General features: G+C 42.6%; 2 protein-coding genes across 3 annotated transcripts; both read left to right on the top strand.

Annotated features, from left to right (window-relative positions):
• The first annotated feature begins 920 nt into the window (after positions 1–920).
• LOC115115133 (vang-like protein 2) lies at positions 921–12957 on the top strand. Its single transcript, XM_029643619.2, has 8 exons — positions 921–1010; positions 5201–5462; positions 6186–6309; positions 6557–7158; positions 8024–8160; positions 8342–8477; positions 8644–8890; positions 9302–12957. Exons 2-8 carry the CDS (start codon positions 5392–5394, stop codon positions 9560–9562), a joined length of 1578 nt encoding a protein of 525 aa, XP_029499479.1. The 5' UTR covers positions 921–1010; positions 5201–5391; the 3' UTR covers positions 9563–12957.
• Positions 12958–15369: 2412 nt separating this feature from the next.
• Positions 15370–21932, top strand: LOC115115132 (uncharacterized). 2 transcript variants are annotated; one of them, XM_065025388.1, is made up of 7 exons: positions 15370–15478; positions 17860–18168; positions 18698–18970; positions 19126–19236; positions 19411–19444; positions 19756–19817; positions 19869–21932. In XM_065025388.1, the coding sequence occupies exons 1-7, from the start codon at positions 15430–15432 to the stop codon at positions 19883–19885; spliced, it is 855 nt and encodes a 284-aa protein (XP_064881460.1). In that variant the 5' UTR covers positions 15370–15429; the 3' UTR covers positions 19886–21932. The 2 variants fall into 2 exon arrangements, with proteins under 2 accessions (XP_064881460.1, XP_029499477.1); XM_029643617.2 differs by having other exon boundaries at positions 19756–21932.
• The last annotated feature ends 423 nt before the right edge of the window (positions 21933–22355 follow it).

The following is a 22355-nucleotide window of genomic DNA, read 5'->3' as shown; positions in this document are numbered from 1 at the left end:
AGGGGAGCATCCACGGGTCAGAGGCAGCTTTAAATGAAACGGACAGTTTGGGGAGGATTAGGTCTAAGCGTCTGTAGTATAAAACTCATTGGACAAACTGCAGTCCTGTGATTGTCCTTCATAGAGGTGAAATGGGAGCAAGGATTATGCCCTGCACTCGGCCCGTTTACCAGCGAAAGTGAAGGTGAGAATGAACAGAACCGGGGGGATAGAGACAGAGAGGGGCGGTGAAGGAGTAAGGAGGCGGAGCGTCGTTTTTGAGGACTCCAGTGAGTGGAGGCAGGCCGGCCATTGATTTTACGGTTGGAAAGCAAAGAGCAAGAGGGTTTTGAATGAATGAAAAACGAATCGAATCCTAGTTATCCAGAAAGACAGAGGGTAACCGTTTCCATACTAGGATACAGAAACCAAAATAAAAACTGTGGCTGAAGGGACCTTGTAGCGGATTTTCGCCCTTTGGATAGGGGAGCGAGCGTTTGTCCCATACCCGGCGGCATTGTTTTGCCGTTAAACGGAACCACAGAACAAAAGCGCAATATATTTTGACTTCGCATAACTGCGAAATGGAATTGATATAATTTACCTGATATAACATACACTTGGATTTTCCCTATGAATTTTATTATGTGATTATTAATGTAACAAAAGCTTTGCGTATCATGTGGAGCGTTTAACTGTCTTGCGCACCCCTCTCGGTGATGAATGTCAGTATTCACACACGCAGCGGGGCTCCCAGCGAAGAACAGATGCAGAAACAGAGAATGGGATGCGTCTCATGTCTTTTGTATAGCCTGGATGATTTTCAGTTGAGAAAAGGATATCGTATTTGAAGAGTGATTAAGTTACAAACCCTTCGTCCCTGGAAGGTGCAGTTGGGAAGGAAACTGAATGTGGATATGTGTACATCCCAGCCGCCTGATTTGAATCACTGTTTGGGATTTTCTTTGTGTCGAGATTTTTTGGCTACAATTCCCTTTTTACCAATTTGGGTAGCACATTTGAAAATAAAGGTAAGCTTTCTGAACTGCTCGGAGTGTTTTATTTTTTTTGTTAAAATTCATTAAAACATTCTCTTTCTCCTGCCAGGTTTGTCATTCACTGCCTCTAAAACACTCAGAGACCGTTAATATTTCAATTCAAGTCCTTGAATTGCTGGCTGGTTGTTTATAATTAATGAAGTGGCATTGATGGAAAGGACAATTAGACAATTTATTTGCATATTTAATTCTAACTTCATCCGTCGACATTGTTTTACAGGTAATGCGCCAATCTGGCTTGATTTGCGGTTCTGTCAGAAAGTAATGTCAGATTTGAATCTCATGAGTTTGAATTGCATGTCTCCAGGCAGCAACATTAAGTTTTCCACCCAAATTGCACTTTTACGTACGTGTGCCAAATATGCGCACATGTATACAACTGGTTTAGAGTAGTTTGTTGATGAATGCAGCATGCTGTGGTTTTCCAACCAGACTCAATGTAGCCTAGTCCCCTAAAATCTGTATCGACAACCCACATCTCCGTGCTGCTGCATGGGCGTGAGACTTGATACATTATTTCAAGACGAGGTTTGACATGTCGCCTCGTATTAACCTTTACCGAGAAACGTAATATATTGGGTAAACACCAATAATAGGTTTACAGTAAAATAGGTTATTCTCACCCTTTCGTAATTCCTGCGTGTCTGAGTTGCATGCGGCTCATTGTGTCAACCAGCGGAATGAGCCAGTGCGTAATGGATAGGCCCCATGAAGCCTGTGGGTCGATTAACTTAGTTCTTCTGTGCCGAGGCGGCGCCACCCCCCAGATCCCGACTACCTCACCGAGGCTTTCATCTAGGCCTGTGGAAGGGATGGGAGCCGCAGGCATTCAGACACAGCAGTGCCACCTGGGACTGTAGAACTTTTAAAGCGTATTACACACACAAAAAAAGCTGGTTTGTTTGGTTGACCTAACTGCTGGGTTGCAGGTGTTGGGTCACTTCCTTGGGTCATTTACTTTTTAAAAAAACTGCTAGGTTATTGAGATATGACCCAGCAGGTCAGATCAGAAGATTGGAGGCCTAATTTAGTAGGGGTGTGGCTTTCAGATAGTTATTTTTAGCCACCCATGAGACTAAATGTCATTCCTGTTCATCTGTTCTGCTGTATAGTTATCACATGCTAAGGTTGAACATTTACATTTTTAATGATCCTTACAGAAGTGTATGAATTCCCTAAAAGCCTATTGTTGGGATACAATAAGGTGGTGTACCATAATGTGTCAAATAATAACAAAGTCTGCATTTGCACTATGTAAACTTAACATGATGAACGGGAATGACATTTACTCTCATGGGTGACCGATAAGATCTTGCTGAAAGACACAACACTAATAAGTCACGCCTCCTGAACAGAACCTAAGGGTTATATTAAAAAAGACCCAGCTGCTAGGTCAACCCAGCGTGAGAGTAAAAATACCCAACTGATGGCTAAATGAACCCATGTTTGGGTAATCCCAACGCAACCCAGCTGGCTGGGTCAAAATAACATGTTCTGTCTACTATTTAACCAGTGCTGGGTTACCAAATAACCTACATTTGGTTGTTTTTAGCCCATAAAACAATCTTGAAGTGTTTTGAAGACACAGGTGGTATCTGTTAAGGTTTCAGATGGAACACTCAGAGCATTTGTGTGTTGCCTAAATCAGGAACCTACAGTCAAATGGTTGCAGAGAGCTGGAACACACACACACAGCCTACAACACACAATAGTCCACTCTCACTAGTCCCACAAACTGGTGGTTGGGTTCTAGACTTGTGTTGTTGCATTAATACAGAAGCTATTAGTGGTTAGAGCGTTGGACTAGTAACCGAAAGGTTGCAAGATCGAATCCCCGAGCTGACAAGGTAAAAATCTGTCGTTCTGCCCCTGAACAAGGCAGTTAACCCACTGTTCCTAGGCCCTCATTGAAAATAAGAATTTGTTCTTAACTGACTTCCCAAGTGAAATAAAGGTAAAATGAAGGTGTTTGGTGTTAAATGGGTCAGAGGAAATGGAGAATAATAGTGCATATAATATCCTCAATAGGCTACAACACACACCCATCACAATAATACCTTGCTGCTTGGGAAGCAATGCCAGCCTCTCTAAACAGTTCAGAGGGTGAACTCTGATTGAACTCAGTAATGGTGCTCCAGGCATCCTCAAGTTATAATAACCTTTACGGCTGACATTACTATTAACTTACCATCTGTTAGCAATGTTAATATCCCAATGTATAACTTCCTAGCATCCTTCTGTTTCTGAAGCTGTCTGTTGTGATTAGTTTGATTAGACCTATGGTTCCTGCTAGGTTCGTGTAGCTCAGTTCTTCTCAAAACAACCCTATTCCCCTGGGAGTGATACATGGCCACGTCTGTTTTTAGATGTGGGTTGCTGTCGCTTATAAGCGTTTCGTTCTTCTTCAGCGATTTCATTCAATGGTTAAAATGCCGGGGCACACAGTTGATTTTTCTGGGTAGGTGTTTCTACAAAAGGCCTCACATTGTTCTTGTTGCTCTTCAAATGGTTTGGTCGTAACTCACATCATGCCTCTTAGGCCTCTACAAACCCTGTGTCGAATTCTAGCTAATGTCATTGGCATTTGTATGAATAGTGTGTGTGTGTGTGTTTTTAACCAGGGAGCTCATGTCTTACTCTCACATGAAACCTATCATGTGGTCCCATAAACAGTTGAGTGAATTGGAGTGAGAACGACAGAAATAGAGTGCAGAGGTGGTTATTCACTACACGTTATCACATTAGGAATCAGTGCCTCTCTGACAAGAGAGAGACATACTGGTCCGGCTAAAATGGCATTGGACATTGGTCTTTGCAACACATTCTAGCGGAATCAAAATGGGAAAAAAAAGTGTTTCTGATCGAGTGCTTTTAGACGAAGAAGCAAGGGAGAGAGAGGGTGGGTAGTTGATAGTCAGGTCACCATGGCAACAAGCCCCCATCCCCTCACCCATTGTCTCTCATTCATCCCCATAGTAATAGCCAAGCTCTGTTTCCCCGGAGACCACAGGGGATGGTAGGGGAATGCAGTGTCTGTGTGTGTTTCTAGTGTGTGTGTGTGTAGTGCATGCACAAACAGGAATATGAAAGGCAGTAACAAGCTTCTGTCAGCTTGGTGAAACTAATTTGTTGCTGTTAAATGGTGTGTATTTTCCATCTGAACTAACGTATGAGTGGTAATATTGGGCTTGTACCACAGGGGGATACCATAGAGGTAAAACCTCTGAAGTCCTTCCACAACTTCATCGTGAGGCTTCTTCAGCTGCTTCGAGAAAGGACTTTATTTTAACCCAACTCTTATTCTAACCCAGCTCCCAATGATGGAACATCCTTCCTTCCATGTGTGTCTTGTGACAGGCTGTGAAATAATCCGAATTTATCGGACGAAAGCAAGCTGACAACTCACTGAGTTGTTTCATGACACTGTCCCAGACAGACATTGTTGTTTGGAATCCTATTTAAAGAGCGCTATATCAAGGTTACATCCCTTTAAGCCCTGGTGTTGTCCACCACCTTCCCTTCAGTCCTGTTGTGACAGCCTGCCTATCTGATAGGACTACTAACATGGTAATAAAATACATTACATGGTAATAAAATGTTCATATTATGTCACCCAAGTCATAGACTGTTTCTCTGCTACCGCACGGCAAGCGGTACCGGAACGCCAAGTCTAGGACCAAAAGGCTCCTTTAACAGCTTCTACCCCCCCAGCCAAAAGATTGCTGAACAATTAATCATGATTACATTGACCCCCAATTTGTTTTGTACACTGCTGCTACTCGCTGTTTATTATCTATGCATAGTCACTCCACCCCTACCTACATGAACAAATGACCTCTAACCTGTACACCCGCACACTGACTCAGTACCGGTACCCCCTGTATATAGCCTCGTTATTGTGTTACTTTTTATAATTTTTTTACTTTTAGTGTATTTGGCAAATCTTTTCTTAACTCTTCTAGAACTGCGTTGTTGGTAAAGGGCTTGTAAGTAATCATTTCCCGGTGAGGTCTACACTTGTTTTAGTCGTCGCATGTGACAAATAATGTGTGATTTGATTAATAAACAGTTTTATATCTCTTCCTGTCTTTCTCGCTCTCTTCCTCCCCCCTCTTTCCCCTCCTTCTCTCTCCCTTTGCTCTTCCTCTCCCTCCTGCCGTCAGGTCTGTCCTCCCCCTCTCCTCCGGCCTCCAAGATAGATTCCCTCAGGAGTAAGGTTGAGCTCCTCCGCCTGCCTCTGGCCCTCTCCTCCAAGTCCATCAGCCACCGCAAGAGTCAGCTGGGCGGAGCCGGGGAGCGCGGCACGGGGGGAGGAGGGACCCACAGGGGCAAACCCCGCCCACCGGCCTCCGACATGGACAACGAGTCGCAGTATTCAGGCTACTCTTATAAGTCCTCGCACTCCCGCAGCTCCAGGAAGCACAGGTGGGTAACACATACATGATATATACACTAAGTGTACCAAACATTAAGAACACCTGCACTTTCCATGATATAGACTTCCCAGGTGAAATCAATGATCCCTTATTGATGTCCCTGGTTAAATCCACTTCATCTACACTTATTGAAGGGGAGGAGGCAGGTTAAATAAGGAGTTTGAAGCCTTGAGATAATTGAGACATGGATTGTGTATGTGTGCCATTCAGAGGGTGAGACAAAAGATTGACGTGCTTTTGAACGGGTAGGTGCCAGGTTTGTGTCAAAACTGCAACGCTGCTGGGTTTTTTACAGCTCAACAGTGTCCCGTGGTGAAAATGGTTCACCACCCAAAGGATATCCACCCAACTTGACACAACTGTGGGAAGCATTGGAGTCAACATGGGCCAGCATCCCTGTGGAACACTTTCAACACCTTGTAGAGTCCATGCCCTGACAAATTGAGGCTGTTCTGAGGGAAAAGGGGGGGGGGTGCAAACTCAATATTAGGAATGTTTTGTACACTCAGTGTATACTTATACAGAACACACACACACACTCAAACACACTCAGTCTCTTGTAAATGCACTTTAACTTGCGTGTGACCACATATCCTACGTTATAGAAGCTTTGAGTGTGCGTGATATTTTAGACGATGGGGTTGTTTGGTTAACCTCTAGGAAGTAGGACCTGTTTTAGGGTTAACTCTCTGTCTCTGTGTGTGATGTTCAGGGATAGGCGGGACAGGCACCGCTCCAAAAGCAGAGACGGCAGTAGTCGTGGAGACAAGTCAGTCACCATCCAGGCCCCCGGAGAGCCTCTACTGGACACAGAGTCCACCCGTGGAGATGACAGGGTCAGAGTTCAGTCCTTTCCTACAATACATTTTCCATCACTACCCTGACCAATCTGTCTGTATTCTGTCATCCTCCACCTTTACTTGACTTTCTCTCTGTCTTTCTCTAATCTGTCTCCTTCTCATTATCCTCTTGTTTCATTTGTTCAGGTAATATTTCCTCTCCCTATGACCTCCAAATATATGCTCAAATAATCTCTCTCTCTCTCTCTCTCTTTCTCTCTCTCTCTACCTCTCTCTACTCCAGGACGATAACTGGGGTGAGACCACCACCGTGCAGACGTCAGAACACAGCGTCTCTAACGAGGACTTGACCCGCGTCTCCAAGGAGCTCGAGGAGTCCTCCCCGTTGGAATGCCGTCGTTTCCTGGGCCCTGCGTTGGGCGCCGTCCTGGGCCTCTTCGCCCTGGTCACTCCCCTGGCCTTCCTGGCTCTGCCCCAGCTGCTGTGGCGTGAGTCCCTGGAACCCTGCGGCACGCCCTGTGAGGGCCTCTACGTCTCACTGGCCTTCAAACTCCTGGTCCTCCTCATCTCCACCTGGGCTCTGTTCCTGCGCCCGCCGGGCGCCACCCTGCCCCGCCTCTACGTCTTCCGCTGCCTGCTGCTGGCGCTCGTCTTCCTCTTCGTAGCGTCCTACTGGCTGTTCTACGGCGTGCGCGTGCTGGAGCCCCGGGAGAGGGACTACAGGGGTATCGTGGGGTACGCGGCGTCGCTGGTGGATGCCCTGCTCTTCATCCAGTACCTGGCCTTAGTGCTGCTGGAGGTCAGACACCTGCAGCCTGCCTTCTGCCTCAAGATGGTGCGCACCACAGACGGGGCTAGTCGCTTCTACAACGTGGGACACCTCAGGTGGCTGTGTTTGTGACGTTTCATAAATGTTGTTTGTGTAGTTTTTCATAAAGCATGGAATGTGAGTTTGTTCATGTGTGTGTTTTAGTGTGTTAGTGTGGTTTCCCTGTATCTGCAGGTGCTATTTTTTGGGGTGTTAATTTGCATGTTTCATACCATAATCTCAGCTTTGGTGCTAGTTTCAGAGACCGTTAGCATGATTCAGTCAGCTGAACTGAAACCTGCATTACCTCATCAGCCTGTTTGTTGGGGCTATTTGCATATGTGTGTCATTTGTATGGTGAGTGTTTAGGTTGCATCAAGCTATTTGGATGGCACTTATGAGTATGGTCCAATGGGAGAGGTTGTGTTTGCTCCACTAGTTATCTGCTTCCCACCCTAGTGGGTTTAGAGGGGCGCTGAAGCTGACAGGTGATTGATAATAGCTGCAGTACCACACATGTCCTGTAGTCTGTGCTACAGGTGCCACTATTGAAGGTTAAACGTTTGTCTGATGTATGAATACGTTGCAGAAGGGATAATTACGATGATGCTACTGATGATAATGGTGGTAATGTTGATGATGTTGATCTTAGTGTTGATGATGATTAGAACGTATTCCACTTGGGTCTCCCGTGTGGCGCAGCGGTCTAAGGTACTGCATCTCAGTGCTATAGGCGTCACTACAGACACCCTGGTTTGAATCCGGGCTGTATCACAGCCGGCCGTGATTGGGAGTCCCGTAGGGTGGCGCACAGTTGTCCCGGTTTGGCCGGTGTAGGTCAAACGAATAAGAATGTGTTATTAACTGACTTATCTAGTTAAATGAATAAAACACATTTTGAATGGCAGGTCATTAAAGGTTCCCGTGTGTCTCTCTCTCCAGTATCCAGAGAGCAGCAGTGTGGGTGCTGGACCAGTACTACAGTGATTTCCCAGTCTACAACCCTGCTCTCCTCAACCTGCCCAAGTCCATCCTCTCTAAGAAGACTTCTGGCTTCAAAGTCTACACTCTGGGAGAAGGTAAGACTCGACACTATCCTTCCTTCCTTCCTCGTCTCCTCCTCTCATCCCTTTTTTCCCTCAGTGACTTTTCACCCCTGTCTTTATTGTCTTCCAATAGTGATGCCATTTCTTTGCTCAATGAATAGCACATTTTTTTTATGTTGATAGCTTTTTTCTTGATGTTGATTTTATCCTCCAGAGAACAGCACCAATAACTCGACAGGTCAGTCCAGAGCGATGATCGCTGCGGCGGCCCGCAGGAGAGACAACTCCCACAACGAGTATTACTACGAGGAGGCAGAGATGGAGCGCAGAGTCCGCAAGCGCAAGGCCAGGTGAGGAGAGGAGACACACTGAGCTTGTCAGACAGGGGTGGCAGTACTTAAAACTTACCATTTATGCTTAAAAAGGCTGCCATTGGTGCCCCCAAGACAAGGCATACAGGAAGTGTATGCCAGTCTAAAACGTCACATCCATAACACATGCCCTACCTCCTCCCAGGCTGGTGGTGGCGGTAGAGGAGGCTTTCACGCACATCAAGCGTCTCCAGGACGACGAGCCGGCCGCCTCGTCCCCCAAACACCCCCGTGAGGTGATGGACCCCCGGGAGGCGGCTCAGGCCATCTTCGCCCCCATGGCCCGGGCCATGCAGAAGTACCTAAGGACCACGCGCCAGCAGCCCTATCACAGCATGGAGAGCATTATCAACCACCTGCAGTTCTGTATCACGCACAACATGACCCCCATGGTGAGCCACTACACCCTTAACCTGACCACTACTCCCTTAACATGACCCCCAAGGTGAGCCCCTAAACCCTTAATATAGCCCCTACACCCTTCATATAGCCCCTACACCCTTAATATAACCCCTACACACTTACAACATGGCCCCTTAGATTCATACACTCTTGATGTGATCTCTATACCCTTGACATGACCACTAAAAATAACAGCCATACATGACCTAATATTCAACCTGAGGTATTCATGACCATAACGGGATTAGAATAAGCCTGATTCACTCGATGAATCATATCTAGCCTACTTAACATTCCCCTGAGAGAAAGTGAACCCATGGCTGTTGCCCCACTTTCAATATGACAAGATGTGGCACCCTGTCAGACTGTCTTATCTCATTCTCTCTGTGTGTTTCTTTCAGGCCTTTCTAGAGCGCTACCTCTCCCCAGGCCCTACCATGCAGTACCAACGGGAGAATGGTAGGGGGCGCCAGTGGACCCTGGTGAGCGAGGAGCCGGTGACGTCCGCCCTGCGCCCGGGTCTGGTTTTCTCCCTGCGCCGACTCGACTTCTCCCTGGTCGTCACTGTGGCGCCCCTCCCATTCCTCCACCTGGGGGAGGAGTTTATCGACCCCAAGAGCCACAAGTTCGTCATGAGGCTGCAGTCGGAGACCTCTGTGTAGAAATGGAGAGAAGACAAGAAATTAAAGGATAGATGTGGGAGAAGAGATGATACGAGTGAGGAAAAGAGACTATGTTTAAAATTTGCTCAAAGCCCAACTCTCAGCGTTGACCTCTGCGAGAGAGGGAGAGAAGACACAAAGGTGAAGAAAGAAAGAAGGAGAGAATGAGGTAGAGAGAATATGAGATGGGGAAAGGAACAGAGAGAGTGACACATTTTCAATTTTACTCAGAGCCCAACTCTCTGGGTCCTCTCTTACTGTTTTTAACTGACCAATCAGACATTCCGCAATCCAATCAGACACTTCACCTAGACCTGAGTGTGTTGACACCATGTAAGCTTGATACTGTTACCAAGACTGTGCAGAGTCCTAGGGAGTTATTACACTTACACAGACCTTAATACAGCTCATAGCTCTGTTTATAACGATGTAATAACCACCTTATGTGATTTAAAGCCACCCCAAACCCTTTACGATGATGATGATGACTGTTCAACGCAACACAATTGCTGTGTTTTCTCAAAAGCCCCGGATTTTGGTTAGAAAAACTCATAGTAGACTTTCTTGGTTCTGCATTCCACAGCATATATACGCACCCTATTCCCTATATAGTGCGCTACATTTGTACCCTATTTTCTATGGGCCCTGGTCAAAAGTAGTGCACTATATAGGGAATGGAGGGTTATTTCAGACGCATCCTAGATGTAGCACTGTCTAGACAGCTATCTCTTTTCACACAAAGCAGTGGAAATGTATGTGGCGTCTGCCACCAAGGGCTGGAGGAGAGACCTCTGGCCGTCCTGTTTAATTAACTGTGTGTGTGTGTTACTTTGTTACAGTCATTGGGACCAGTATGTTTGTCATTCCTTGGCAATAACTGCACTAAATTCACAACCAGCCTATTGAAGTTGACATTACTATGATACTCAGGGCGCAACTTTCACTGGGGATGGGGGAACATGCCCCCCCCCCCCCACACACACACATTCTGAAATTGCATTTTGTGCTCCCCAGTTTTATCATTGGAATGTGATACAAAACGAGGCAACGGTGTGCGTTAGGACCATGCGGACACCTCCGAGTGGTTGGATAGGCTGTTTGGAGTGTTTATCAGACCAAAAATGAACATAATAATAATAATAATTAGGTCCCCCCCACTTCTAATACCTCATTTGCGCCCCTGATGTTACTAACCAATAAGCTGATGGGCTGTTAAGCAGTATTGGCTCAACGAACAGATACATGTGAAAGGAACACTTACATGTATGAAAAATAACTAGAAAAGTCAAGTTTCAAGTAAAAACTGTAGTTGCAAATCAGCTACTACATCAACCAATCAGGTGATTGAAATATCAAATCAAATTTATTTATATAGCCCTTCGTACATCAGCTGATATCTCAAAGTGCTGTACAGAAACCCAGCCTAAAACCCCAAACAGCAAACAATGCAGGTGTAAAAGCACGGTGGCTAGGAAAAACTCCCTAGAAAGGCCAAAACCTAGGAAGAAACCTAGAGAGGAACCAGGCTATGTGGGGTGGCCAGTCCTCTTCTGGCTGTGCCGGGTAGAGATTATAACAGAACATGACCAAGATGTTCAAATGTTCATAAATGACCAGCATGGTCGAATAATAATAAGGCAGAACAGTTGAAACTGGAGCAGCAGCACAGTCAGGTGGACTGGGGACAGCAAGGAGTCATCATGTCAGGTAGTCCTGGGGCACGGTCCTAGGGCTCAGGTCCTCCGAGAGAGAGAGAAAGAAAGAGAGAATTAGAGAGAGCATATGTGGGGTGGCCAGTCCTCTTCTGGCTGTGCCGGGTGGAGATTATAACAGAACGTGGCCAAGATGTTCAAATGTTCATAAATGACCAGCATGGTTGAATAATAGTAAGGCAGAACAGTTGAAACTGGAGCAGCAGCATGGCCAGGTGGACTGGGGACAGCAAGGAGTCATCATGTCAGGTAGTCCTGGGACATGGTCCTAGGGCCCAGGCCAGTTGAAACTGGAGCAGCAGCATGGCCAGGTGGACTGGGGACAGCAAGGAGTCATCATGTCAGGTAGTCCTGGGGCATGGTCCTAGGGCTCAGGTCCTCCGAGAGAGAGAAAGAAAGAGAGAAGGAGAGAATTAGAGAACGCACAATTAGATTCACACAGGACACCGAATAGGACAGGAGAAGTACTCCAGATATAACAAACTGACCTATCACTGAATAGACCAATAAACGGACTGTTATTTTCATTGGACTAAATCTGCTTACTGTGGGTTCTTCAAGAGACAGCTGACGAATGTTTAGGTGAAACACTAACCAGCTTTTCATTTCTTTTTATTAAGAAATACAATGTTTTTGTGACGTTAATGGATAATATTATGTTGGACTTTTTATCTGTATTCCAGTGTTGGTTTTATATAATGAAGGAGGAGGAACAGATACAAGAAAACAGAACCACTTGTCATGAGACATTATTTTGTTTTTTTTGTGCCAAATCCCACTCAAGTCCAGATACAGGGGCGCGTCCCAATAACATCTATTTTCTCCTGAAGTGTGCAATTTTGTACTACTTCCCACAAGTCTAAAAGCATTGGATTGGTAAAGGCATGGGCTAGAGGGAGTTTCCACCATGTTTCATATACCAGTCATCACATCGGTGAAGGGACGTGAACAAGTCAAGTGACATCTTTGAGGAAGGAGCGATACTTGGGACACAGCCATAGTGTACCACATGACTACTGTTCTGAACATGTGACCAAAACACAGAAGTACAAAATAATAAAAACACCGTTGTCACAGGAGGTTGGTGGCTCCTTATTTGGGAGGACGGGCTCATAGTAATGACTGGAATGGAATAGTATCGAACTCCTCAAACACATGGTTTCCGTATTTGATACCTTTCCATTCTCTCCATCACAGCTGTTATTATGAGCCGTCCCCCCTTTACAGCCTCTTGTGTTGAGTGCGTGGTGTGACTAAGATGTGAGTAATATGGAAACATTGTGCTTGATGATTTGTTTCGATTCACAGGCTGAGGTGAATATCAGTAACAGTCCTAATAGGTCCTGCACACACAATGGTTCTTGTCCTTTTTGGCGGCTAACAGCTACAGTAGTCTGTTGTGTATAAATGGTTTGATCCCTTTTTTTTTACATGTGTACGGTATGTTTATTAGACCTTCATTTCATTATGAACCCTGATGCATGTAGTTACATGACGTTTTGTAAAGTTACATTTTTTGCTGCATTTTCTTTTGTTTCATTTCATGTCGAAGTGAAGTCCCTAACCTTGTTTTTTAAGACCAATGTGATGTAAAGACATTTGAAGTTGAAAAAATGTTTTAATATTGGATCATTTTAGGACAAAATTGTTACAGCCTTTTTAATAAATGATCTCTTGATATGATGCTATGTGGCGTTGTTTAAAGACCCCTAACCCCCTCTCTGTCTCTCTCTTTCTCTGCCTGTTTCTCTCTGTCTGTCTGTTTCTCTCTCGCTCTTTCTTGCTCTCTCGCGCTCTATCACGATGTACTGTATGTTCTTAGTGAGAGCAGAGTTGACCTCAACATGGTTTGGAAACAGGAGGGAAGTTTCACGTCAGCAGAGAGACCCTACAGACCACATTGTCATGGAAGCTCTGCGTGGGTGTGTGTGGGGGGCATGATTCATTTGCTGTTTAAATGTCAGTCAGTTCTGTGGAAAAAGGGGTTGAAACGAGAAGTGTTACGCCGGTCACGCAGAAGATACTTCCTCTACTCAAACACGTCTCAATTCTGCTAATATTAATACATAAATGGTCTTAAATAGTGTATCAACTGCTTCCCCTGGGCCGTCATCACCTCTCTGTGAACATTTTCAGTGGTGTAAAGTACTTAAGTAAAAATATTTTTCCAGTAAGTTGTTTTTGGGGGTATCTGTATTTTTTCCTTCCTTGATACTCAACCAAAATACTTTTAGACTTTTATTCAAGTAGTATTTTACTGGGTGACTTTTACTTGAGCCATTTTCAATCAAGGTATATTTACTGTTACTCAAGTAGGACAATTGTGTACTTTTTCCTCCACTGAACATTTTGCAGGTGCAAGTTTAACAGAAAATGACTGTGGTTAACTACTGTGAAAAGGGGGGGTGGGAGAGGGAGGTTTCTGTTATACGCCTTGATAGGCTTATAACACGTGCCCTAGAATAGTTCTCAAATGAGCCTCTTTTTGTTTATGCTAGCCTCATATTGGGATGATATTGATAATTCTTTTCATAGTTCGAGTTCATGCTAAGGAATCATTTATTCACAAAGAACTGTGTGCGATACTTTTTTTGGCTTGCACACAATTCCCCATAATGACAAAGTCATGTTTTTAGATCTTTTGGCAAATGTATAAAACATTAAATAAGTATCCAATTTACATACAGTAAGTATTCACATCCCTGAGTCAATACTTTGTAGAAGCACCTTTGCCGGCGATAACAGCTGTGAGTGTTTTGGGATTAGTCTCTAAAGCTTTGCACAGTTGAAATGTACAATATTTTCCCATTATTATTTTTAAAATTAGTCAAGCTATTTCAAGTTGATTTTTGATTATTGCTAGACATTTTTAAGTCTTGACAGATTTTCAAAGCCGATTTAGGCAACAACAAGAAATGTACTAGACCATTCAATGTCATCTTTTAAAGCAACTCCACTGTAAATTTGGCCTTGTGTTTTAGGTTGTTGTCCTGCTGCTCTGTGAATTTGTCTCCCAGTGTCTGTTGGAAAGCAGACTGAACCAGGTTTTCCTCTAGGATTGTGCCTGTGCTTATAGCTGTATTCCATTTATTTTTATACTAAAAACTCCCTAGTTCTTGCCGATGACAAGCATACCCATAACATGATGCAGCCACCAGCATGCTTGAAAATATGAAGAGTGGTACTCGGTAATGTGTTGTGTTGGATTTGTCCCAAACATAACACTTTGTATTCAGGACGAAAATGTTCTTTATTTGCCAAAGTTTTTGCAGTATTACTTAAGTGCCTTGCTCAAACAGGATGCATGTTTTCAAATATTTGTATTCTGTACAGGCTTCCTTCTTTTCACTGTCATTTAGGTTAGTATTGTGGAGTAACTACAATGTTGTTGATCCATCCTCAGTTTTTTTATATCACAACCATTAAACTCTCTAACAGTTTTAAATCCCCATTACCCTCATGATGAAATCCCTGAGCAGTTTCCTTCCTCTCCGGCAACTGACTTAGGAAGGACGCCTGTATCTTTGTCGTGACTGGTTGTATATATACACCATTCAAAGCCTAATTAGTAACTTCACCTCAAAGGGATATTCAGTGGCTGCTTTTTATTTTGTTTTATTTTTAACACATCTACCAATTGGTGCCCTTCTTTGCGAGGCATTGAAAAACCTCGCTGGTCTTTGTGCTTGAATCTGTGCTTGAAATTCACTGCTCTACTGAGGGATCTTGCAGATAATTGTATGTGTGGGGTACAGAGATGAGGTAGTCATTCAAAAATCACGTTAAACACTATTACTGAACACAGAATAAGTCTATGCAACTTATTATGCAATTTGTTAAGCACATTTTTATTTTTATTTAGGCTTGGCATAAAAAAGTTGAATACTTATTGACTTAAGGCATTTTTTATTTAATAAAATTTTCTACAAAGAAAATTCCACTTTGACATGATGGGCTAATGTGTGTTGATCAGTGACACAAAATGTCAATTGAATCCATTTTAAATTCAGGCTGTAACACAACAAAATGTGGAAAAAGTAAAGAGGTGTGAACACTTTCTGGAGGCGCTGTAAATAGCAGAAATAGGAAGTTGACGCTATAAGTAAGACGCTATGTCAGAGACGAACAGGGTCCATTTTAAAAGTCCTGTTGAAGATGATACGTGTAGAACTTTTAGTTCTCTCTCTCCTAACAGTCTTATCAGGTAGGCTGATTACTGTACTTTTACATTTTGCTTGGTAGTGTTGATAAATGTCTGTTGTTGTTGATATTGTCCGTCATGTTTCAGAAATTAGCTACAAGAGGCAGGATTGGGGTGAATTCCATTTCAATCTAGGATGTCAATTGAAATTATATTACTGGAATTTAAAGAAAATCTTTAAATTGGATTTTCAAATGATCTCCTACATTTAAATGGGATTGACCTCAAACCCTGACTTGCCATGAGGTCACCCTTTTCACTTTAAGAAATCTAATGGTGTGCAGTGGTGTAAAGTACTTCATTAAGTAAAAATACTTTAAAGTACTACTTAAGTAGTTTTTGGGGGTATCTGTATTGTACTTTACTATTTCTATTTTTGACAACTTTTACTTTTACTCCACTACATTCCTAATGAAAATGAAATCATTTTTACTCCATACATTTTCCCTGACACCCAAAGGTACTATTACATTTCAAATGCTTAGCAGGACAGAACATTATTCCAATTCACACACTTATTAAGAGAATATTTAAAACCAAATACTTTTAGACTTTTACTCAAGTAGCATTTAACTGGGTGACATTCACTTTTACTTGAGTCATTTTCTATTAAGGTATATTCACTTTTGGTCAAGTATGACAATTGGGTACTTTTCCCACCACTGGTGTGTAGCAAACATCAAGGTATACAGTCAACTTTCCTCTGTCCATATCACATCTAGTATTATAGTTCTTCTCCATCGCGTTTAACGTACTGTATCTATAGCAGAACAGCAATGATCAACTGATCAAATACATGTAGAGAACTTCTGATCATTTTCTTGACTTTGTCCCTGACTTGCATACCACCTTTTCCAAAATATTAAATACGAATGTCATAACTGAAAACACAATTCACTGCTAAGTGTTTGGATCACAGAACATAAACACATTGTTTTCATCAGAAGAGAAATGTGTGCAATTTTATTCACTGTTCCCGACAATCAGTAAATAAATATTACTGCATGGAATTGTAAATCATTCCATCAGTGTCAAACCATGTACAATATATGAAAAGATCTAGACAAGATATGGGGCAGCAGGGTAGCCTAGTGGTTAGAGCGGTGGACTAGTAACCGAAAGGTTTCAAGTTCAAATCCCCGAGCTGACAAGGCACAAATCTGTCATTCTGCCCCTGAACAGGCAGTTAACCCACTGTCATTGAAAATAAGAATTTGTTCTAAACTGACTTGCCTAGTTAAATAAAGTTAACAAAAAAGAGACTTGAGTTGGGTTACCTATATGTAACTGTGGGTTACACTTAAGTCACCATCTCCAACGGCTCCTTCTGGAGGGGGGGTCCATTATAGAGCTTTGCTTTGGTGTGGATTGAGGCCTAAAGATTCAGTTGTGTTGCTCCATTCTATGCACCTTTCCTTTCTATTTCTATTGTGGATTGTGTTTCCATATGCCAATGGAAAGTCTACAAAACTATGAGAAAACCAACCTTTCTTTTGAAAACATGGAAATTAATTGTGATGATACCGATGAATGAATCCTGCACACAATGTTCTTGTTTTAATACTTAAAAAAAAAATCAGTAATAACATTTGATTTGACGTGTATGACATTGTTTGGTGATCTATGCATAAAATAGAGCGACATTTCCCATAATGTTGCACCTTTGAATAGTTATACTTCCAATTTTGAACATCATGATTTAGTGACTGCAAAAAAAATGTATTGATCTAATGGGATTTTTAAAACACACTGTTTTGTCTGCTTGGACTCAAGAGTATGCTTGCGTTCATCCTGTTGCAGGAAGTCGTGTTCTTTTGTTGAATGTATTTGCAATTTTGAAGTATAATATAGTGTGGATGAATGCATTTAGGTTTTGAGAAGGCAAATACATTTGGAAAAATGTGTTTCCTGTTTTTCAAAAGGCCACAGAGTTCTGTGTCTTGACAACATTGTTCTAGCTTTGATACATATGTTTAAGGTTAAGATACCAAATCCTCCATTTGATATGTATTGCGAAAGTCTCACCAAATGATCGAAACAGAAAAAGGAAACTCAGAGAAAGTTCCAGATTTAAAAAACATGGTCATGTGAATGATGTCATATGTGTCCTAAATCTATACTATTCCTGTTTCATTTCATTTACAGTTATCATACAACCTGCTTTGCAGTTTCTTCTGCTGAATAATAATTAATTTAGCTAATAATGTATATAGTAATTTAGGTTGATACCATCAGAATATTGATGATGGTGATTATTTTATATCCAAAGAGAAACATATACTGTTATATTACTATTATATAAATGATTCATCTAGTTATTCCTGTAAACACCACCATCAGAACGGACATTTTATTACAGTAACAGATTGATTGTTATATTTCAGTGGTGATGGGAGATACCATTGGCTACCTGGGAGAGTCTGTCACCTTATCCTCTGGAGCCAATCCATCCTGGCACATCACCAAGATAACGTGGTCCATATACAACAACGACACCTGGATCGCAACATTCAGGAGCAGAAATAGCAACACAGAATGGTTCGGGAAGTTTAAGAGTCGACTGAGTCTCAACACCTCGTCTGGTGACTTGGAGATCAGAGATGTTCAGAGAGGAGATGAACTGGTTTACTCTGTTCTCCTCACACACAGTCAGGGGGAGCAGCAGATCAGTAAGGTACCGCTCACTGTGACAGGTAAGAGTCTCAGTCACAACTGTGCCCTGTTTTAAAGGAGCACTCTGTAAGATCTATACAAGATTTGCCTGAAGGGGCGCAAAGTGAGCCAAAAATGTCAAGAGTCCCCAAAAATGTAACTCGTTGGGCATAAATCACCCTCCAGAGTTTGGGAATTTCACGTTTTGTACATTTCACTAGTTTGCTAGCCTATTATAGGCAAAACTATTCTTTAAAATATTTTCAGTGTTCATTTTTATGGTTAGAGCGTTGGACTAGTAACCGAAAGGTTGCATGTTCGAATCCCCGAGCTGACAAGGTACAAATCTGTCGTTCTGCCCCTGAACAGGCAGTTAACCCACTGTTCCTAGGCCGTCATTGAAAATAAGAATTTGTTCTTAACTGACTTGCCTAGTAAAATAAAGGTAAAAAAAAGAAGAATAAAAAAAAAAGATATCTCTACTTTATTCAAATTTCATTGCATTTTTTTCTAATGTAAAATGTGTTATCTATTTACAAGACCTTCCTTTGTTTCTCTTCAAATGTCCAGAGCGTCTCGTTGAGCCTAGTGTTCAAAAGGTCTTCAGCGTTCTGAAGGACGGACACTGTGTGATGGCTCTTCAGTGCTCCTCTTCAGTGAAGGACACCAGATTTTCTTGGGAGCCAGAAGCTTCGTTTGACGGCTCCTTCTGGAGGGGGGGTCCCAATGCCAACGTCTCTGTTGTCTGGGCGTCTTACAGCCCCAACAGAAATGTCATCTTCATCTGTACTGCCAGCAACGGGCTCACTAACGCCTCTAAGGTTGTGAGGGAGATATGCCAAGGTACAGTCATTTCTAGGGCCAGTATATATTTCAGTAACACATGACCTGACCAGGAAAAACTGGTGTATTCATCAATCTTTGGGCGAGGAATCTGAGTCTTTATTTGTGTTCTTACCTTGCTACCATACTATTTTTTTCTCTCCCTACGTCTTCAGATGAACAGCCAAAGCCTGACGTGGTGGTGGAGGGGGAGAACCGCGTCCCCGGGATCATAAAATTGCTCTTAGGATTTCTGTTCGGATGTCTTTTAACATATATTTTCAGAGGTGAGTGGGAATTGAATGACAACACATTTGAATTTCTATCAAATTTCACAGTGCCTTGTGTATAAATATATGCTCCCTTAATTTAAATTCAAGCTGAAATGCAGACCCAATCTTTTGTGTACTAGGTGCAAAATAGAAAATATCACTGACTGCCTTGTTTTATGTCTATCATAGAGTCCCTCACATGCTTATCAATCAGGTTCAACAAGTAAGTAGCTTTTCTTTAGAATCTACTTCACACTGGGCACAGACATCAATCAGTTGTCAACTATTGTGAATTCAACATGAAATCAACCCCCAAAAATCTGCATGCTATCGGATTTAGGTGAAAAATTAGGGAAAAAAAGATGAAATGCCCTTACATTGATGATTCTTTGCAAATACAATCACTTTTCCACGTTGATTCAATCTCCTCAAACATATTGTTTTGGTTGAATTGACATGGATACAATGTTGATTCAACCAGTGTTTGACCAGTGGGTATGTACATCACATGTCTATTTTTGGGCATTTTTACAGGAGTCGAAGCATCAACAAGTTGTGTCCTACACTTTCGGGAGTTGAAAAAAACTCCAGCCTACCTATAGAGAGGAGCTGAACATCGGAGCTGTCAAACCAAAACTCCAGCCTACCTATAGAGAGGAGCTGAACATCGGAGCTGTCAAGCCAAATTCCAGCCTACCTATAGAGAGGAGTTGAACATAGGAGCTGTCAAACCAAAACTCCAGCCGACCTATAGAGAGGAGTTGAACATCGTAGCTGTCAAACCAAAACTCCAGCCTCTGTCACATGATCTCAGTATATGCAACTTTTCAGGAAAGTTAGGAACTAATATGCACAGGCAGTTAGAAAAGCAAAGGCTAGCTTTTTCAGACTTTTCCATCCTGTAGCATAAACTCCAAAAAGTTCTGGGACACTGTAAAGTCCATGGAGAATAAGAGCACCTCCTCCCTGCTGCCCACTGCACTGAGGCTAGGAAACACTGTCACCACCGATAAATCTACGATAATCGAGAATTTCAAGAAGCATTTTTCTACGGCTGGCTCCAGGTTATCTTTACGTCTTTGCTAGGTAAATCCCCGCCTTATCTCAGCTCACTGGTCACAATAGCAGCACCCACCCGTAGCACACGCTGCAGCAGGTATATTTCACTGGTCACCCTCAAAGCCAACTCCTGCTTTGGCCGCCTTTCCTTCCAGTTCTCTGCTGCCAATGACTGGAACAAATTGCAAAAATCCCTGAAGTAGGAGACTCATATCTCCCTCACTAACTTTAAGCATCAGCTGTCAGAGCAGCTTACAGATCATTGCACTTGTACATAGCCCATCTGTAAATAGCCCACCCAACTACCTCATCCCCATATTGTTATTTTTTCGTTGTTGCTCCTTTGTACACCAGTATTTCTACTTGCACATTCATATTCTACTCATCTATCACTCCAGTGTTTAATTGCTAAATTGTAATTATTTTGCCACTGTGGCCTATATATTGTCTCACCTCCCTAATCTTACTTCATTTGCACACTATTGTGTTATTGACTGTACATTTGTTTATTCCATGTGAAATTCTGTGTTGTTTCTGTCGCACTGTTTTGCTTTATCATGGCCAGGTCTCAGTTGTAAATGAGAACTTGTTCTCAACTGGCCTACCTGGTTAAATAAAGGTGAAATAAATAAAACATTTATAAAAATAAATATACACCTGTTCTGAAAGGCCCCAGAGTCTGCAACACCACTAAGCAAGGGGCACGACCAAGCAAGCGACACCATGAAGACCAAGGAGCTCTCCAAACAGGTCAGAGACAAGTTGTGGAGAAGTACAGATCAGGGTTGGGTTATAAAAAAATATCAGAAACTTTGAACATCCCGCGGAGCACCATTAAATACATTATTAAAAAATGGAAAGAATATGCCACCACAATAACCTTGCCAGAGAGTACCACCCACCAAAACTCATAGACCAGGCAAGGAGGACATTAATCAGGAAAGCAAAGGCTAGCTTTTTCAAACAGAAATTTGCATTCTGTAGCACAAACTCCAAAAAGGGGAGACTCCCCAAACATATGGAAGAAGGTACTCTGGTCAGATGAGACTAAAATTGAGATTTTTGGAGTGTGAAGCATGGTGGTGGCAGCATCATGCTGTGGGGATGTTTTTCATCGGCAGGGCCTGGAAACTGGTCAGAATTGAAGGAATGATGGATGGTGCAAAGTACAGGGAAATTCTTGAGGGAAACCTGTTTCAGTGTTCCAGAGATTTGAGACTGGGGCGGAGGTTCACCTTCCAGCAGGACAATGACCCTAAGTACACTACTAAAGCAACACTTGAGTGGTGAAAGGGGAAACATTTTAATGTCTTGGAATGGCCTAGTCAAAGCCCAGACCTCAATCCAATTGAGAATCTGTGATATGACTTAAAGATTGTTGTACACCAGCGGAACCCATCCAACTTGAAGGAGCTGGTGCAGTTTTTCCTTGAAGAATGGGCAAAAATCCCAGTGACTAGATGTGCCAAGCTTATAGAGACATACCCCAAGAGACTTGCTGCAAAAGGTGGCTCTACAAAGTATTGACTTTGGGGGGGGGGTGAATAGTAATGCACGCTCAAGTTTTCTATTTTTTTGTTTCTCAATAAAAAATATTTTGCATATTCAAAGTGGTAGGCATGTTGTCTAAATCAAATGATACAACCCCCCCCCCCCCAAAATCTATTTTAATTCCAGGTTGTAAGGCAACAAAATAGGAAAAATGCCAAGGGGGTGAATCCTTTCGCAAGCCACTGTATGCTCCCCCACTCAAGCTACTGCCTACCCATACTACCTCAATGCCTTATCATCTGAAGCTGTTGAAGCCAATCTGTTTTTTTTACAGTGACTTTGAGGTTCTTAAATGGAAGTGCTATATATAATACACATATTATTATTATTCACACACCTGAAACTATATTTTTATTTCTGTTGTAATTAATGTTTTTCTATCACTTGAAGGTAGCCTTTCTCATATACTGCACTTTTTTCTTTACTGTGAATTAGTATATGATCTATGCGTTATGATTTCTACAAATCGTTGTATTTATTAGGATGTTCTCTCCCTTTTCTCAATATGTAAAGACGGTATTATT

This window comes from Oncorhynchus nerka, linkage group LG12, assembly GCF_034236695.1.
Source record: "Oncorhynchus nerka isolate Pitt River linkage group LG12, Oner_Uvic_2.0, whole genome shotgun sequence".
Classification (NCBI taxonomy): domain Eukaryota; kingdom Metazoa; phylum Chordata; class Actinopteri; order Salmoniformes; family Salmonidae; genus Oncorhynchus; species Oncorhynchus nerka.
Note: the sequence above shows the minus strand (reverse complement) of the source record. Positions and strands in the feature narration are given on the sequence as shown.

What these genes read in the sequence shown, in the direction of transcription:
- LOC115115133 (XM_029643619.2), top strand. Translation starts at nt 5,392, where the DNA reads ATGGACAACGAGTCGCAGTATTCAGGCTACTCTTATAAGTCCTCGCAC. An exon ending in CCACCCGTGGAGATGACAGG is followed by an intron (nt 6,310 to 6,556) that starts GTCAGAGTTCAG and finishes TCTCTACTCCAG; the next exon opens with GACGATAACTGGGGTGAGAC. An exon ending in GTCCGCAAGCGCAAGGCCAG is followed by an intron (nt 8,478 to 8,643) that starts GTGAGGAGAGGA and finishes ACCTCCTCCCAG; the next exon opens with GCTGGTGGTGGCGGTAGAGG.
- LOC115115132 (XM_065025388.1), top strand. Translation starts at nt 15,430, where the DNA reads ATGATACGTGTAGAACTTTTAGTTCTCTCTCTCCTAACAGTCTTATCA. An exon ending in TCTCCTAACAGTCTTATCAG is followed by an intron (nt 15,479 to 17,859) that starts GTAGGCTGATTA and finishes GTTATATTTCAG; the next exon opens with TGGTGATGGGAGATACCATT. An exon ending in TGTGAGGGAGATATGCCAAG is followed by an intron (nt 18,971 to 19,125) that starts GTACAGTCATTT and finishes CTACGTCTTCAG; the next exon opens with ATGAACAGCCAAAGCCTGAC.